This window comes from Emydura macquarii, unplaced genomic scaffold (assembly GCF_026122565.2).
Source record: "Emydura macquarii macquarii isolate MOO-44397 ecotype Brisbane River unplaced genomic scaffold, CSIRO-AGI_Emac_v2 contig_2948, whole genome shotgun sequence".
Lineage (NCBI taxonomy): Eukaryota > Metazoa > Chordata > Testudines > Chelidae > Emydura > Emydura macquarii.
In genome coordinates, this window is record NW_027133085.1 from 1,246,962 (window position 1) to 1,265,197 (window position 18,236).

The 18,236-nt window shown below is 47.3% G+C and overlaps 1 protein-coding gene across 7 annotated transcripts in view; it reads left to right on the plus strand.

Annotated features, from left to right (window-relative positions):
- The window catches only part of CTNNAL1 (catenin alpha like 1), a 162,127-nt gene that overhangs the window by 137,410 nt on the left and 6,481 nt on the right, over positions 1-18,236 (plus strand). For 6 of the 7 annotated variants that reach the window (XM_067569890.1, XM_067569891.1, XM_067569895.1 and 3 more), the window contains 3 exons: positions 1,007-1,055; positions 3,183-3,239; positions 3,400-3,519. In XM_067569890.1, the coding sequence (XP_067425991.1) occupies positions 1,007-1,055; positions 3,183-3,239; positions 3,400-3,519 (226 nt within the window). Of the gene's footprint in view, positions 1-1,006; positions 1,056-3,182; positions 3,240-3,399; positions 3,520-4,728; positions 5,637-18,236 lie in introns of those variants that run through there. The other variant, XM_067569892.1, reaches the window with a different exon arrangement.

An 18,236-nucleotide genomic window follows, 5' to 3' on the forward strand; every position in this document is an offset into this window, starting at 1 on the left:
GCAAGACTAGTCTGATAGGGTTTTTCTGTAAGAACTGATTTTGGGTTTTTTTAGACCAGAGAAATGTTAGATCTAATCTGTCTGGACCTCGCTCAACCATTTGATGCCATACCACAGGGGAAATTATTAGTTAAACTGGAGAAGATAGGGGTTATTATAAAAATTAAGGGGGTGATTGACTGGCTAAAGGGGAAACGTCAAAGGAACTATCTGGCTGGAGGGAGGTTACTAGTGGAGTTGAAGTTTTGGTGTTGGGACTGATCTTATTTAATGTTTTCATTAATGACCTTGGAACAGAAAGGATAGTGCTAATAAAATTTGATGACACAAAATTGGGAGGCATCATCAATACAGAGGAGAATCAAAGAATTATACAGGAAGAACAGGATGACCTTGAGAGCTGGAGTACTAGAAATGAGATGAGATTTGATAGAACAAAGTGCAAGGTCATGCACTTTAGGGACTTATAACAAGAATTTCTGCTATATGCTGGAGCGAGGGGGTGGTATATGTCAGGGAGGTAAACACCAGGAAGGGTGAGGAGCTTATAAGCTAAAGGGCAATGCTGGCACAAGAAAAAACTGGCCATGAATAAAATTAAGATGGAAATTAAAAGGTGTCTGACTATCAGAGAAGTGAGATTGTGGAATAGCTTCACAATAAGAGTAGGGGGAATAAAATACCTATCTGGTTTTAAGATGAAACTGGATCATTTGTGAATATGATTACATGATGGGGGTTGCCTCTGATAGCAGGGGACTAGATATAGATGACCTTGGAGGTTCCTTCCAGTCCTATGATCAGACAAGCAGACTGGCTGTATATAATGATTAAATTTGGCAAAGTTCTAGTTGGAGAAAAAGTATGTATACCATATTATATAAAAACCAAGGGGCACGTACTGTTCTTGATCCACCCTTGTAACTTTTACATGGCCAGCAGTACTACAGACTAAGCAATCACCAGTCTGTACATAGCATTAATTCTATTTTTCGTTCTCTTTCAGAGGAGAAGGGCTGCTGAAGACTACCCAGGATTTATTTCACCAAGCAGAGGTAATTTATATTGAGAAAATAGGGATCAGTAAACTGTCTAAGATGCTGTTAATGGCCAGTTTGTGGTGTTCTTGTATCTGAATTGTAGAGCAATTTAAAGTTCCTTCAGTTGAGGTCTTTAGCATTAAACGTTCCCAGACATCCCATAACTAAGATAGTATTTTTCTGAAAGCCAGCATTTCTGTATTCAAGGAATTAGTTTGAGGGGCTACTATTAAAATATGAAGATAGCGTTCATCAACTTTGACATTGTGTAATTTGGGTAATGGTTTGAAAAAGGTAAAATTTCTGTACAAATAAGCTTGCCCAGCGACTCTTATTTATTAACTATCAATGGTCAGAACTGCATTTCCTAAGAGGGGACACCACATTAATCCCAAGGATGCATGGGGAAAACTGTATGATCCAGACCAAATGTGCACTGCTGCTGTGGTGGCTCCTTAAAAGACCCCTTCACTTCCTGCAGGCTCAGGCACAGATTTCTCTGCAGCTTGATACTCAGCTCAGTTGTGACTGATGTTCCATTCGTCCCTGAGCAGCATGCAGCCTTCTTTTGAGGAGGAGGAGGAAGGGGGAAAGCAAAATAATTTAAATAGAAAAGACAAGTGTGACCCGTCCGTGCCTAGGGTAGCCACCTGAAAATGCCAAGGTCAGGGCAGGCTGTAAAAGGAGAGCAGATTCTCCCAGCACTGGTGGGTGACACTGAAGTCAGACTTCCCAACCAGCCACAAACAGTGCTTCTGATTCCCCACATTGGGAGCATATTTTTATTTTGGCTTCTTGATAACCAGTCAGCCACTAGGTCCAGTAAAGAGACCAGTTATTTAAAACTCTATGCTCTTTACCAAAAAGGTTTCTCCTGACCCCAAAGGGTCAGCCACAGAACCAGATCAATATGAGTTTGGATCTTACCCAAAATACCACACTGCCAACCAATCCCTTAGTAACTAAAACTAAAGGTTTAGTATAAAAAGAAACAAACAAACTATAAGAGAAGTGTTAAAGGATTAAATCAATCAGACACATACAATTGATTTGAAAGTCCATATATATCAAGTTTCCAGTAGAATTGTGGCATTTGCAGGGTTGTATAGTCCCTCTGGTGTATATCCAGTACCTGGATGGGTCTCAGTCCTTTGTTTCACAGCTTCAGGTCAGTTGTAGATGAGTTGATCCAGAGGTAGGCTGAAGACTGAGGACAGACTGAAGACAAAATGGATGTGGTGCGGCTGCCTTTTATGTCCTTTGGCCTTTGCCATGCTGCTTGTGGAAATTTACAGGAGTAAGATGGAGTCCAGGGTCACATGAGTAAGTCCTGGTGACTCATCAAGTATATCCCTGGCTTCTCCCCCTGGGCCCCTTGTACCTGTGAATTTCTTAATGGGCCATTAAGCAGGCTATTGTTCTGCAGCCATCCTGTCTGGGGTGTCGCCCAAACACAGCACAAGTTGAAATACAGATATCTCAAACATATCCATAACTTCCATTACACATATAACACATGAACATAAACATTATCATCTTACTTAGCACATTATAGCCTTTCTAACAGTACTTGACATGGCAGATCTCACATGAATTATTATGATTTTGACATATTGATGTTAAATAATATAATAAATGCCCCCTCCCCCCCACAATCCAACCAGCATCACAACAAGAAAGAATGTTCAGGAGAATATAGCGTAAAAGCATGAGATAGAAAATGGATTTTGGAGATGAAGATGAGTGGGTAGTAGTAGCAACACATAGGAACAAAGGAGCAGCAGCAGGCATCCATCTACCAAATCCTTGCAAGGGACTTCAGCAAAGAAAAGTTGGGAACCGCTGAGTTAAAATGTAACCTCATCACTCTGCATTCATATTCTGAATCTTTGCAGAGAAAGCAAAAAAAAAAACCTTTATCTGAGAAAATGTCATTTTGTCCTATTTCATGTAATTTCAGAAGTGCCTACAAATTGCAGGCAGATGTATATAATTTTAAATGTTTCTAGAAATACTTCCCTTCTGCCTTTAATTTTCTAGCACATCACTTTGTTGTAATACTAAGTAGTTGTCTATTCTTGAAATATCCAATGTAATTGCAAAAATAAACAAACAACTCTGAATAACTTTTTTCTGTATCAGGTTTTTTCTACAGAGGGCATAAAGCTTGCTTCAGTCCTTACTGCCTTTTCTAATCAGGTAATGTATGGCTAATAAATAGTACAAGTGATTATTTACTTCCCCCCTTTATTACACTGATGCTTGCCTAGAAGCTTGGGGTCATTTGTTTACCTCATAACATATATATGTTCTGTGATTTGAACACTGAGTGGTTCTAACTTCTTAAAATGCATTTCAGCTAGAAGTTGATGACAAACCTTTGCTTCTGTTGGAGATTGACAAGCTGATCCCTGTGTGCCAACAGCTTCAGATAACAGCTAAAACCACTGTTCAGGGGAAAAATGCTACTTTTACAAAGGTAAGATTTAAAAAAAAAAAAAAAAGTTCTAGGAGAAGCATCCCATGCCTTATTCTGAAATCTCATTACTTGCCTACTTCAGCTCTTCTTCAAACAAAATACAGAATTGCTGATTTAAATATGGTCCATTCTAGTAGGGTTTTTTCTTTTATCACAAAACAGTTATGAGTACTGATGAGAATGTAGAACTTTCTGATCCCACACAAAGATATGAACTCTGTCCCACTAATGCTTCAGTTATGCTATCTTGTCCATAATGAACAGTAGAAGTTACTCCAACTTCCTTTTTCTAACAAGAACATTTTATTTAAATTTTAAACTTGTTTGAAAAAATAATATAACTAGCCAAAATATAAAGGAGCAGAATAATCATTCTTCCTCTTTCAAAGAAGCCATTCTACCCATTGGCTCTGGAGATTAGTTCCACTTGTTAACTGTATTCTCAGCTGTTTACTGCAGCTTCAGACATGTCCAGAAGAGAAGAATTTCTTCAGAAAAGATACAGTACCTCTTGTGTCCAGTTTTCCTATAGGCAGTGATTCCATTTCACTGTCATTTCTGTCAGTGTTTTTCCTCACTAGTTGTGAAAGCCTTCACTGATGCCTGGGCGTTCTCTTATAATTGGGCTTTATCCACACTGGGAATTGGCCTCAATTCTAGCTATCATTGGACAACCACTGATGTAATTGCATTGTTCCAAACCATAAGTATGGACAAAGTCAAGATTTGTACTAATGGAACTAACCTCTGGCTTGAAACTGGGGTAAGCTCTACCTGGAAATTGTGGCTGTCCTGGTCTATGCTTGAGATTTGCACTGGTCCAGCTACATTGCCAAATTCTCAATGTGAACAAGGTCGTGGAAAGCCAGGTGCTATGTAAAGGAAGAAGTATTAAGCCAAATTTTTCATTTCCCCCTCCCCCCCCCCCCAAGGCTTAAGACAGTTCTTGGTTCCACAAATGTCATAGAGCAATATTCCTCTGACAGTTTGAATTAATCTGGCTCACATTGACTCTACAGTCTTAGCTAGCAATTCCTAAGTACATAATTATAGGTCACTCATGCATTCCTATGCCATAGACACCACCAGTGCTGATTTATCAAATCATTGTCATCAAGGTCATCTGGCATACACCTGCCACATGTCCCCAGAAAAGAAATACTGTGTACCAACCAAGGGAACAGAATTTTTATTTGCACACCTTAATAGTCCAAGCTGCCAATGAAAGAAGCAGGAAACATCAACCAAGGACCACCCCTTCTGCTAAGGAAGCCAAACTTCTGGACCTATTCAGGAGGAAAACTTTTACTTAAGACAGTCTGCAAGTCCATATAACCCTTCCTTATTATAAGAGTATCCATCACCCATTACTCCCTTGGTTCAAAGCACATGGAGAACGGCGCAGGTGTAGACCAATGGACTTTGCTAACAAAAATACTCCAGTCTGAGATGCATGGAGTGCAAGTACATGCACAGTGGATAAACAGAAAGGGGCCACACATCTTGAAGAACTCTAGTTACTGTACAAGTAGCCTCTCTTTTTCAAAACTCAAGAGCTTGGAATATATGAGTGACAGTTTAGCTTCTGTGAAGGACCTCAACAAGTCTCTAAAGTTTCTGTGGTGTTTTTGGTTAAGGGGATCAAAACTTACATTAAAGTGTGTTACATTTATGAACATCAGCCTTTCCCTGTTGCTTATTCCGTCATGGGAACACTTACTACTACTTTGAGCGATTGTCCACACAGATTCCACTCCTGATGCACATGCAACTCATGTCCACGATTGGATTCTTTAGAATAGCAGTGTTTGTTGGGGCCATACCTGTGCCCTGAGTGCCCTTTTACTCCCTCTAGCCAAGGGCTTAACAGGCGGGGTATCCTGAGTTCTTTTTTACAGCCTGTAGCTCTCAGCTGGAACCCTGTGGTGTCCATGTTCCTTGCTCTTAGCGAGTAGCTAGCATGGTTCTTTCTCCAGTTAGGAAAGGTTTCAGTCTCAGTCTTCTTCGAGTGCTTGTTCATGTTGATTCAATGTTAGGTGTGTGCGCACGCCCACATGCATGGCTACTGCAGCTTTTTCCCTTAGTGGTATCCATAAGGCCGTCTCTGGAGCCCCGCACTCATGTGCCGATATATGAGGTGCTGCTAGTCCTATGCCCTCTCAGTTCCTTCTTTCCGCCCATGACAGTTACTGGAACTCCCTCTCTCTTTCTTGTGGTTGCAAGTGCTTTGTAGTTGTCTTATAGTTGTTGCAAATCAGGTTTTTTTTATACAGTTGATAGTTAGAAAATTAGGTATTAGTGGTCCCGCTAGGGACATTTGCCTTGGGACAGGACATGCCCCATTCCCTGAACTTCAAGCTGTATTCTGTCTGCCACAAGCCCTTCCCACTCAACGATCCCAATGATAGTTATTCAAAGGGTTTGGGGAGATGCACAGAAGGGACAGAAGATCTGTAACGGCTTCAGGCCACAGACTAAGATAGGAACATTCTCCTGAAAGCCCTGTTGATGGAGGTGTTATTTAGACCAGCCTCAGAAGCATCCCGCTCGACTCAATGCTGAGTACATCAGCATCGATACAGAGTGCACCAGAGGCACCAGGCCCTTCTTGGCATCATTTGACTTCGCCCATGCAGAAGAAGCAGCGCGCAGAGATTATTCCCCTGTGCCCAAGAAGGCAGGGTCGGGCAAAGGACCCTTGTTGGGACAGTTGCCTACGTCGGAACAGCAGGAGCTGGCTTCTCCACCTAAGGCTTCAAGCCCATTGAGGGAGGACCTCTGACTCCCGGGAGCAGAAGGGGGGCCCCTCCAGCGAATGGTGCCATTGACACCATTGCAGTTGACGGCAAGAATGAACTGAGAGGGCGCAGGGCCAGCTGCACCTCATATACCAGCACATGAGCACAAGGCTCCAGAGGGATACCACTAAGGCAAAAATCTCTGGTAGCCATGCACGTGGATGTGCACACACCTAACATGGAATGGACATGAGCAACACATCTTGAAGAACAACAGTTACAAAAGATTAGATTTCTCCTGATAAAATATTTTTTCATTGGCCTTTAAATACTTAGGTTCTACCCCCCTGTACAGTAGCCTAAAATGACTGACCCTAAGTTCCTGGGTTTAAGATCTGCCCTTAATGTGATGCTGATATGCCCATGAACCATGAATGATACCTGTTGTCCCTTGGAGAGGGCCATGTGTCCTTGAGCTGTAGTTCCTTCTCCAAAAAGATTCAGAAGGCAAAAGAGACTAAGCTGAAACTCTTCCTCTTGATCCATGCAAGTCTCATCAGATTCTGGTTAGACCTTCAGAGAAGCTCCAGGTAGCAGGTCACTCCCATGTTCCCTGGTGAGTCAAGATGCCACTACAAGCTCCCAGGCTGCTTCTCATAAACTCCACTTGTCAGCCACACCAGTGCTATTTTCGGGAGAGGACTGTAAGGATCCTTGCTCCCAGAAAATCAGCTCCTATGGTTTACTGTTCCAAAAGCCTTGAGGTGGCGTCCTGTACCATTGGTGCTAGAAACCCAAGTTGACATTGATGGTTCTACTTTGAGTGATTGCTCATATCCATTCCAATATAGGTGAGTGTGCGCCCCGTGCACTGGTTCACGGAACTTTTTTGCCCTTAGCAAGCCCCGTAGGGCCAGCTCCGGCACCCCCTGGAGTGCCGCACTCATAGAATCATAGAGTTGGAAGGGACCTCAGGAGGTCATCTAGTCCAACCCCCTGCTCAGAGCAGGACTAACCTCAGCTAAATAATCCCAGCGAGGGATATCAGGCACCGCCGGCCCTGAGGGCCCCCAGTTCCTTTTTTCCACCTGTTGACGGTTGCTGGAATGTCTGCTCCTCGCTGAACAGCAAGTAGCAATCCCTGTTCTCCTCGTTCTTGTTAGAAATAGTGTTAAGTAGTTGTTTAGTTAAGAATAGTTAAGTAGTTGAGTGTTAGAAACAATAGATTGTTAGCCCTCAGGGGCTTAGGGTTGGGCTATGCCTGGCTCAACCGGTTTTAAGGCCTGTGCTGCTGGTGGCAAGGCTTTTCCTGTGAGCGATCCTCATGACCGCTGCCTCCGTTGTCTCGGGGAGCAGCACAGAAAAGACAAATGTAAAATTTGTAAGGCCTTCAAGCTGCGGACCCAGAAGGAGAGAGACGCCCGCTTGCAGGCCATCCTGATGGAGTCCGCGCTCTGGTTGGACTCCGAACTGATGCAATCCCCTGCGGCTCTGAGCGTCTCCTCGGTGCGGAGTGCACCGCAGCAACCTTTGGTGCCGAGGAAGAAGAAGCGGCAGGAGGCCACCCACGAGGACTCCCCCGCTCCACCTGTTGGGCCGGGGGCCATTCTGGAGATGCCCCAGCCACGTGCCATCGAGACTACTCTGGCACCGGCATCTCCTCGCAGGGAGCTTCCCCCAATTCCTGGGGGTGGGGGAGTGCCCCTGCAAGGGCTGTCGACACCGGAGGCATTCGCTGCGGCTCGGGCCCTGATGCGCATGCCCACATCTCCTTCCCCCCCTTTGGCCGAGGGTGCGGGGACCAGAGTCTTGGGGTAAACCCGCGCTGGGTTGCCCCGGTGGATGGTCGAGGCAGGAGTCAAGGTCTCCCCCCAGACGGTCGTGGAGGGTAGAGAGTGCGGGCTCCCCTCCCAGCTCCAACTCTGAGTCATCAAGCTCTGCCACCGAGGGTAGTTTAGAGGCTCACATGCGAGGCGCCGCTGCTACAGTTTTCCCTCTCGCGAGGATTGCGCTTCGGGACCTCGCACCCCGGCACCGAGCCCAGCACGGCACCGGTCTCGATCCCCGGCACGCAGCCTGGCGCGGATTCCGGTGCCCGACGAAACCTGACATGCTCGGCACCAGTCCAGATCCCCGGCACGCAGCCTGGTGCAGATCCCAGTGCCTGACCAGACCCGATGTGCTCGGCCCCGGTCTCGATCCCTGGCACGCTGCCCGATGTGGATCACGGCACCTGACCAGACCCGATGCGCTTGGCACCGGTCTTGATCCCAAGCACGCAGCCTGGTGCGGGCCGCATCGCCGAGAGGAACCAATAGAGCGCAGCACCGGTCCGGATGCCCGGCTTGGATCCTGGTGCCGGGCGATGCGGACAGGTGTCACCGGTCCCGGTCCCCAGCGCAGCCGCTGGCACCGGCAGAGACTCAGCAGCACCACTCCCAATCCCCGGTACCAAGGGCTTTGGCACCGTGCCAGTGGTCGGAGTCGGTGCAGGGGCAAAGTCACAGCCGGCACCGCTCCCGATCCCCTAGGGGCAAGCGCCTTCGTAAGACCTCGGTGCCAAGGCGGAGATCCCATTCCAGTTCCTCCAGCCGCTCGCCGCCCCCCCCCGCTGGCACCGTAGGCATCGGCACCGACGTTCCTCCTCCTCTTGGAGGAGGGCTGGCCAGGGCCACAAGTACCACTCCAGCGGTTCGGGGTCCTATGCCTATCGGGATGCTTCCCAATCGGCACCAGGGTGGCCTCAAGGCCCTTGGCAGTGGCCCTACTGGGGGCCCTGGGAGACCCAAATGGGCTAGGGTACGGTTTCGGTCATCAGTGGGCCAACCAGCACCTCTCCCCCCGAGCCAGCGGGACATGAGCCATTCCTCAGAGGAGGAATCGGACCCTCAGGAGGGCCCCTCCCAAAATCCTCCTCCTCCTCCCCTGACAATGCGGCTGCCAGGGACCGTAGGGCACCCATTCCTGACTTTAAAGCGTATCAGGACCTGCTTAGGAGGGTGGCAAGTAACTTGAATCTTGAGCTCAGGGAGCTCTCGAAGGAGGAGGACCCCCTCTTTGGGGTGTTGGGGTCTGCGGGTCCCTCCAGAGTCGCCCTGCCTGTGCACAACAGGGTCTTGAAGCTGGCCAAGGTCCTCTGGCAAACCCCTGCCTTGGTTGCTCCTGCATCCAAGGGCGACGAGAGGAAGTATTATGTTCCTGTGGAAGGGTTCGACTTCCTGTACAACCACCCTGTCCTGGGGTCTCTGGTGGTTGATGCCACCAACCAGAGAGACAGGCAGGGGGCCCAGGCCAACACCCCCAAAAATGACGGTAAAAAGTTGGACCTTTTCGGCTGCAAGGTCTACTCCACGGGGGCCCTGTAGCTGATGATCGCCAACCACCAGGCGCTCCTCGGCCAGTACAATCTGAACCTCTGGTCCTCCTTACAGAGGTTCGCGAAGAGATTGGCCCAAGACCAGGCAGCAGATTTCACCACGGTCATTGACGAGGGCGCTGCTGTGGCAGGGGCAGCCGTACAGTCAGCCAGCGACACAGCCGACACCGCTAGCAGAGCGATGGCGTCGGGCATTGTGATGCGGCGATGTGCCTGGCTGCAGTCTTCGGGGCTGTCACAAGAGGTCCAGCAGTCCTACCCTTCGGTGGCACTGGCCTCATCTCTGAGAGAACAGATGACAAACTGCACGCCCTTAAAGACTCCAGGGCTACATTGAAGTCGCTAGGGCTTTACACCCCACAGGCCTCGAAGTGTCAGTCTCGGTCACAAGGTCAATACCAGCCCCAGCCCGCCCCTCGGCCACCTCCCAGACCTGCTCAACCCCAGAGAGGTCGGGATAGATACAGGCCACCTCACCGCCGCGACTGCCAGGGGCCCTCGGCGGGTCCCCAGCAAGCCCCAGCCAAGGGGAACAGTTCCAAGTGGCAATTTTGATGGTGTGCCCGAGGGTGGCACTCTTCCTGTCCCCATGGATCTGACCCTACCGTTTGCCCACAGGCTCAGGCCATACTACACCGAGTGGCAAAACATCACCACAGACTGCTGGGTCCTCGGTGTAGTCCGCAGGGGCTACGCCCTCCAACTCACAGCCTTCCCCCTGGACTTTCCTCCTACCCCATCCCTCTTCAGGGACCCCTCTCACGAGCAACTTCTCACGCAGGAGGTAGACTCTCTCCTTGGCCTGGGAGCCGTGGAGGAGGCTCCTCCACAGGAAAGGGGAAAAGGGTTCTACTCAAGATATTTCCTCATTCCCAAAGCAAAGGGGGGCCTGAGGCCCATTTTAGACCTCCGCCGTCTGAACAAGTTCATCAGACACCTCAAGTTCCATATGGTTTCCCTAGCCTCCATCATTCCTGCCCTAGATCCAGGGGACACATTTAAAGGACACATTTTCATATTTCTATCCTTCCCAGTCACAGACGGTTCCTCCGGTTTGTGGTAGCTGGCCGCCACTACCAGTTCTCGGCCCTACCCGCTGGCCGCCACTACCAGTTCTCGGCCCTACCCTTCGGCCTCTCGTCCGCCCCCAGGGTGTTCACAAAATCTATGGCAGTGGTGGCAGCACATCTGCACCGCAGAGGGGTCCAGATCTTCCCCTACCTGGACCACTGGCTGATTCGGGGCAAGTCCAAGGCCTATGTGAGAAACAGCCTGGTGCTCACCTGTGCGACATGCACCAGACTGGGGCTGCTCATCAATGAGCAGAAGTCTACTCTCACCCCAGTGCAGCACATAGACTTTATCGGGGCAACCCTGGATGCCACTCAGGCCAGAGCCTTCCTCCCACAGCCTCTCTTCGAGGCAATGGCCACCATGATCGATGATCTCCAGAGGTCCCCCACGATGACAGCCAGGCACTGCCTGCAGCTGTTGGGACACATGGTGGCCTGCACATATGTGGTGAGGCTGGCTTGCCTCAAGCTCAGGCCTCTCCTGGCGTGGTTAGCCTTGGTGTACGCACTGGCCAGACACTCCCTAAACTGGTGGCGGACTCCCAGGCAGGTATTTTGGGGAGTGTTGCTCTTATCCATTCCACACTCGCCCTCCGTCCTCGCTATCGGAGTCGGCAGAAAGAAAGGACTGGGGGCCCTCAGGGCCGGCGGCGCCTGATATACCGCGGCATGAGCGCAGCACTCCAGGGGGCGCCGGAGCCGGCCCTACGGGGCTTGCTAAGGGCAAAAAAGTTCCAAGAACCAGTGCACGGGGCGCGCACTCACCTATATTGGAATGGATATAAGCAACACATCTCGAAGAACAACAGTTACTGGTAAGTAACCCTGTTTTTCTTCCCATACCAAGGACTATACTGCCTCTAGTACCAATACAAAGACATTAACTTTGGCACAGAATGTACTTGCACCAATCATATCTGCATCATCCCTATCCACACTGGGAGTCAAGATACTGAGCACCTCCATATAGAGATCTTTCGTTGGCACTGCTATCTGACATGGCACTAAGAGACTTCTCTGTGGGGCCAGTAGCAGACCCAGTTCTCATTGAGATGCTTTAATTGCTAAATCACCTATGGTACTGGTCCCAAGACAATAGACCAGACAGAACTGCTCCACAGTCTCAGTATTATCGTCAGCAACAGTCCTCAGAGCCCCGAAGGAACACACTAAATTTCGCCAAAGGAGACCCTGTTGCTCAGCTACCACACAATATAGGGCTTTAGGCAAGAACCAGTTTTGAAACACAGATCAAGAATTTGGCTGGACCACCTCCAGATTCTCCTTCCTCTAACCCACCTTTTGCAACTGCTTGTCCCATTTCCAGGAAGTGTGGATTGGGATAACCTTTGACCCAGAGGGTCCTTGAGATAATCAGCAAAGGTCCACCCAGTTTCAGATTGTTCCTATACCTTCCCCCTCCCTCTTCAGGGACCCTTCTCACAATAAACTGTTAAAGCAAGAGATGGACTCCCTCATTCAAGTGGTTGTATTAGAGGAAGTTCCCTCAAAATTTAAGGGCATGGGATTTTAATCCCAGTAATTCCTAATCTCAAAGAAGAAAGGGGGTTGCAGATGCATCCTCTGTCTCCTCAACACCTTTGACTGTTGCTTCAAATTCCACATGGTCACCCATGCCTCTATAATTCTCTCCCTGGATTCCATGGACTGTTCTGCTGCTCATGACCTTCAAGACTCCTGTTTCCATATTAAAATACATCTGCCTCACAAAGTACCTGAGATTCATGGCAGGAACATAACACTATCAATGCAGAATCCTGTCCTTTGGTTTATCCACGGTCCCAGGGGTATTTACCTATGTTCTGACTATGGTAGTCACCCATTTGATAAAATGAGGAACCTTTGGTTTATCTCTGTTTAGATGACTGGCTGGTAAAGGGGAAATCCCTGCAGCACGTCACTGTCTCACTATAAGAGACATTAAGCCTCTTCACTGCTTTAGGACTCAGCATCACCAAAGAAAAGTTCTCTATGACCCAGACCCAGAGTGTAGAATTTCTTGTGGCACTGTTAGATTCCAGGTTGCCAAGAGCATACGTCCCTCAGATTTCAGACTATGCTTGATTTTTATCAACCAGTTTCAGATTCATCCCACAATGGATGCTTGGGACACAGGTTGGCATGCATGTATGTGACATGGCATGCCAGACTTAACCATTGCCCAGTGCAAGGGTGGTTGAAATCAGGGTATCTATTTAACAAACAAAGCATGTACTTGATCCAAGTATGCAGTGGGAGTACCGTTTTCAACGCCTCAATCAACAAAGACTCTAGTTATGGATGCCTCCACACAAGAGGTAGCCTTACACAAACATTCCAGAACTCAGGCCTACCTCACTGGCATGCAGAGTTTTTCTGCCCCTTATCCAGGGCTTGACAATATACATACTTATGGACAACATCACAGCAATGCATTACATCAACAGTCAATGGGGAGCTGGTTCCTCTATCCTCTACGAGGAAGCTACACATTTCTGGGATCAGTGCATCCATCATCACATTACCCCAGTAGCTCTACATCTCCCCAGCCTCCAGAATATACTGGTGGACTGTCTCCAAGACTTATTTGAGAACCATGAATGGTCCCTTAAGACCGCGGTCTTCCTAAGTGTCTTGCACAGAAGGGGACTATCACAGGTGGACCTGTTTGCAACATGTCACAATACATGCCTGAGGAGGGAAGGCGCAAACCCAGGCTCCCTCTCAGTTGCCTCTCATAATTATGGTTTCCTGGACTGATATACGCATTTCACTGGTACTCTTGAGAGCCAAAGTCTTGAGGAAACAGAGAGGATGTGGTTTGGATCATCTTGATATCCCCAGCATGTATTATACAGTTTTGGTACTCTGATCTCATGAACCTGTCCATATGGTGACCCATCATTTTACCAACCCTACTTCATCTAGTCTTGCAAAACAGTGGTTGGATCCAACATCCTGGATGCTGGCTGGCTGACGTCCATTGAAAAAAGCTGCTCTGTTGCAGTTCAAGACATCTTGCTGCAAAGCAGGAAACTTTTGACCAAACTGACATACGAAGCCAAATGGAAGAGATTTTCTCTAGTCAACTATGGCAGTTCTCAGGTTACCAAGGACTAGAGTCACCTTGTTATCCAGCTACAATAATAAAAACTCTCTCATGCTGTAGGCAGGGAGCATCAGCTCCCTCGCATCACCAGCCTTTCAGCTACTCAAGCCCTCTATTCTGGGCTTATGCCAGCCCTTCTTTTACCTTACAGGTTAACGGTATGTGCATCCAACTATCTGAATCCCTTTGATTCATTCCCCTGTAATAGCCAGTCCCTCTCACTAGCTACAAAGAGAATGTCCAGCTCCTCTGCATGCAAAGGTGCAATGTACCCAAATTTAACAGTTTTAACTTAAACTATTGCTCCTATAAAGTACATAGCACTTGTGAGCACTTACGATAAAAACAAGTTTATTTAAGAAAGAATAAAGATTTAACTAGGAACGAGAGGGGTGAAAACAAGTGGTTGTTACAATACAAAACAAAATGCATATCTGGATCTAAGTTATTAATAATTACTGTTCCTAGCTAATAAAGTAGATTTTTCCCCAAAATGTTCAGTCTTTTGCAGAGCTGACTGGTCCTCTTTTTCAAGTGGTTGCAGACATGTATTCCACTCAGATGTGCACACACTAAAGCTGGAGAACTTTGTTTAGCAGTACTTTTAGGGGCAGCACTTGTACCCTCTGGCCTCTTAACCTCTTCCCTAGCTATTTAAGGGCAATGCCTCTCTGACCCCCCTCTGTTCCTTCACACTGCCAGCAGCTTGAGTTGAAGCATTTTGTGTGGTGTTTCCCTCGTGCTTCTTTCTGTCCAGTGTTTCTGGAATTTTATGTATATAGTTAGTTAATTTAGTAGTACTTTTAGATTTTTGTTAGTAGTAGTTTAGCAGCAGTTTTTAACCTGGTGAAGTGCCTTCACCAGCTTTAAACATTAGCCCGTTTTGTGGGGTGGCTATTCCTAATAGTGAACCCAACACTCTGTGCTTATTATACTGGGAGAGGGACACATTAAGGAAATGTGCTCTATATACAAGTTGATCAACCATCGAATGTAAGTGGCGAGGGACTTAAGCTTTCAAAAGCACATGCTAGAGCAAGCCATGAGTCCCACTTCAGTACCAGGGACCTCTACAGATCATCCAGTCCTGCAGAGCCCTTGAAGCTAATATGAGATGTTGCTCCAGGCTTGAGGTCTGATGTTTCCTCTGAAAAGATTGATCGCCTCTCTCAGGAAGAGGTCCCACAAAGCAGACCAAGGCCGTTCTAGGACTCAGAAAATGAAGAGGAGTGCTTACTGGCCCTGTGACTCTTTCAGTATGCAGGATAGAGTTAGACTGTCTTATCTGCTCCTTGGTGTGAGATCAACTGGATACTGTGCTGTCGATTCCAGAACTGGCCATGGAGCGTTGGTTGAGTCTGATGAGTGTCAGCACCAACTGTGTCTATGCCATGAGGTGGCATCAGACCTGCTCTGTTCCTCATTCCTCAATAATTCAGGAGCATTCAGCTGCCACGGCTGCTGCTGCTGTGTCCTCAGTGCTGCATAGTCTGAATGCAAATTTATGCACATTCCATACAGCCTAAGACTCAGAGTGCAAAGTTGGAATCAGCCTCCTTTTTGGCTCCAACGCAGGTGCATCCATCGACTCCATCTTCAGCCACAACTATATTTTTACTATAGACCTCAGCTCTGGTACTGTCGTTTGCTCTGATACCAAGTGGAAGGAATGATGCCTCTTTTGGTACTGAGGGTGTCAACTGCTTGTCTACCCTTCGTACTGATGCATCTCTGAATTTGTTTTCAGACGAGACTGGTTGTGTGCTTTGTTTTGTCAGGGATCTTTCCTCCATTACTATTGATGACTTCCAGAGCTTGTTGAGATAGAGTTTGGGATCATCTACCTCCTCCATCTTCTAAGCACTCTCTGAACTCCTCAAGACCATCCTCAAATCACTATCAGTACCAAGATCGGCACCTTTCCCTCAGTAGAGATTGGGGCTTAGTATCTACTGTCCACCAATGCTTTATCTTTATTCCCCAGGGCCTTCGTGGGATGTTCTTTGGTCTGCAAGATCCTATTCTTCAACCCAGTTCAGGGCAATGTCACTGATCTTGGCTGCAGTCTCTCTTCCCGAACCATCTCTATTGCAAAGGCACTCTGAGGTCATTCCTCCGAGCCAATGCAGCAGATTCTGTCATACAGGAACAAATTCTCCCACAGCAGTCTCCATTGGTCCTGCTCCCCCCTTTATTCTCCTTACTGGAGAATTCCATGGTACTGGACTCTTCTTCTCCTATGCTTGAGGATTTTAAGTCATACCCTCCTGAAATGTATGGCATCCATCGTGGGCATTCAGGCCAAGTTTGTGTAGGAGAATACGCATAAGTTCTAGGGAGGGTGGCCCTCCCAGTAAATGAACCTTTCTTGGAGCCTGCAGAATCCTTGTGGAATACCCCCGTTTCATTACCTCCTACAGCAAACCAATCTGAGAAATGGTATCATGTTCCTCAGGGCTTTGAGTGTTTCTATTCCCATCCAGCTCTTTATCTCCTTGTAAAAGTAGTAAACAGATCATGGCAGTGGAGACAAGTCCACAACCTAAGAACAAATCGTCTAAGAGGCTGGACTTGATGGGGGAGAAAAACTTTTTCGATTTCCTCATTACAGATGTACATTGCAAATCAGCAGGTTCTGTTATCTAAATATGACTCTCTCAATTGGGATTCTATGTCCAAATTCATGGATAAGTTGCTGGAGTCTTTAGGAAGAGTTTAAGGCATTTATTGCAGAGGGCCGGCTGGTTGCCAAAATGTTGTTGCAGTTGGATCTGGACATGGCAGACCCTTCTTTCAAGATTATGACATCAGCAGTGACTATGGTGGCAGAATTTAGCCATAACTCCTGATGTTCAGCAAAGCATAGAGAATTACCATTTGATGGTTGGTTCCTGTTTTCCAAGAAAACTGATGAGACTTTACATTCATTTAAGGCCTCCCATGCTGTTTTGTTCATTGGAGGTTTATACACCAGCCACAAGGCACCATCATTACAGAGGTCAAGAGCAACAGCAGCCATATATTACAGTGGTTTTTCTGGCAGATGTCCTTCCCTGTTAAGCAGCAGGATTTCTCCAGGAAAGGACATTGGTCACAAAGGAGGAAGCCTTCTGGGTCCAGTTTTAGCCTACCCTCCCCTCTCCTACACCAGCATTGAACAAGCAGCTGTTCTGATTTACAGGTCCAGGACAGCATTCTGGTTGTGACCTCCCCGTCCCCATCTCCTCAGTTTAGGGACAGTCTGTCTTTCCTTTATGGAGCTTGGGATACAGTAACCACAGACAAATGGGTTCTAAGCACTGTAAAATCAGATTATGCCAGACAATTCCTGTGTAATCTCTTCTCCCTATTTTCCTACCCCATTCCTTTTCAGGGACCCACTCTCATAAGCTACTGCTCCTTCAGCAGGTCCAAACTGTGCATGCTTTGGGAACTATAGAGGAGGTCCCCCTGCAGCATCGGGAAAAGGGATTCTATTTCTGGTATTTCATGGTCTCCAAATCCAAGGGAGTGATGAGACCTATTCTAAATCTCAGCAATCTCAAGTAATTTAAACACATAAGATTCTACATGGTCGCCCTAGCCACTATTCTACCTGTGTTAAATCACAGTTGGTTTGCTGCCCTAGGTTTTCAGGATGAATACATGTGGCAATTTTCCTGAACCACATGAGGTTCTGAGATTTGTCATGGTAGGCCAACACTATCAAGACACTGCGCTTCCCTTTGATCTGTCTTTAGCTCCAATCATTTTTACCAAATGCATGGCTTTAATGACAGCAGTACCTCAGATAAGAGGAATTCATGTCTTTCTGTACCTGGATAATTGATTAGAGAGGGGCAAGTTGAGAACAAGTCCTTTTGTATGTCCAGTTTACATTACGCCTTTTCAATCATCTGGGTCTGATTCTGAACAAGGAAAAGTTGAGGATAACACCAGCCTAAAAAATCAAGTTCATTGAGGGCCTAACTAGATTATGAGTTTGAGGGTGTTTCTACTGAATGAATGATTTCTGGCAGTTTGTTATCTATGTCTGTCTCTGTGCTTTCACCCTTCAACTACAATCCAGGTATTCCTGAAACTATTAAGTCCTATGGCCACATGCACTTACATAGTCCGTTGTGTAAGAATGCACCTTCATCCTGTTCAAACAGGATTGAAGTTGGTCTATTGCCTGAATGCCTTCAATGATTCTGCATTCCATACTGTGGTAGACAATTCAGAGCAAAGTATCCCAGGGGGTACCCTGGGTTGGTCCTCCTCTGACTAGGACCAGGATTACTGATGCTTCCACAATAGGTTGGAGAGCACGTCTGGGGGAATTCAAGGTCCAAGGTATGTGAACAGAGCAGGAAGCATTTCTTCATATCAGCATTCTGGAGCTTTGAACCATTTACAATGCATGAAAGCTATTTTGAGCA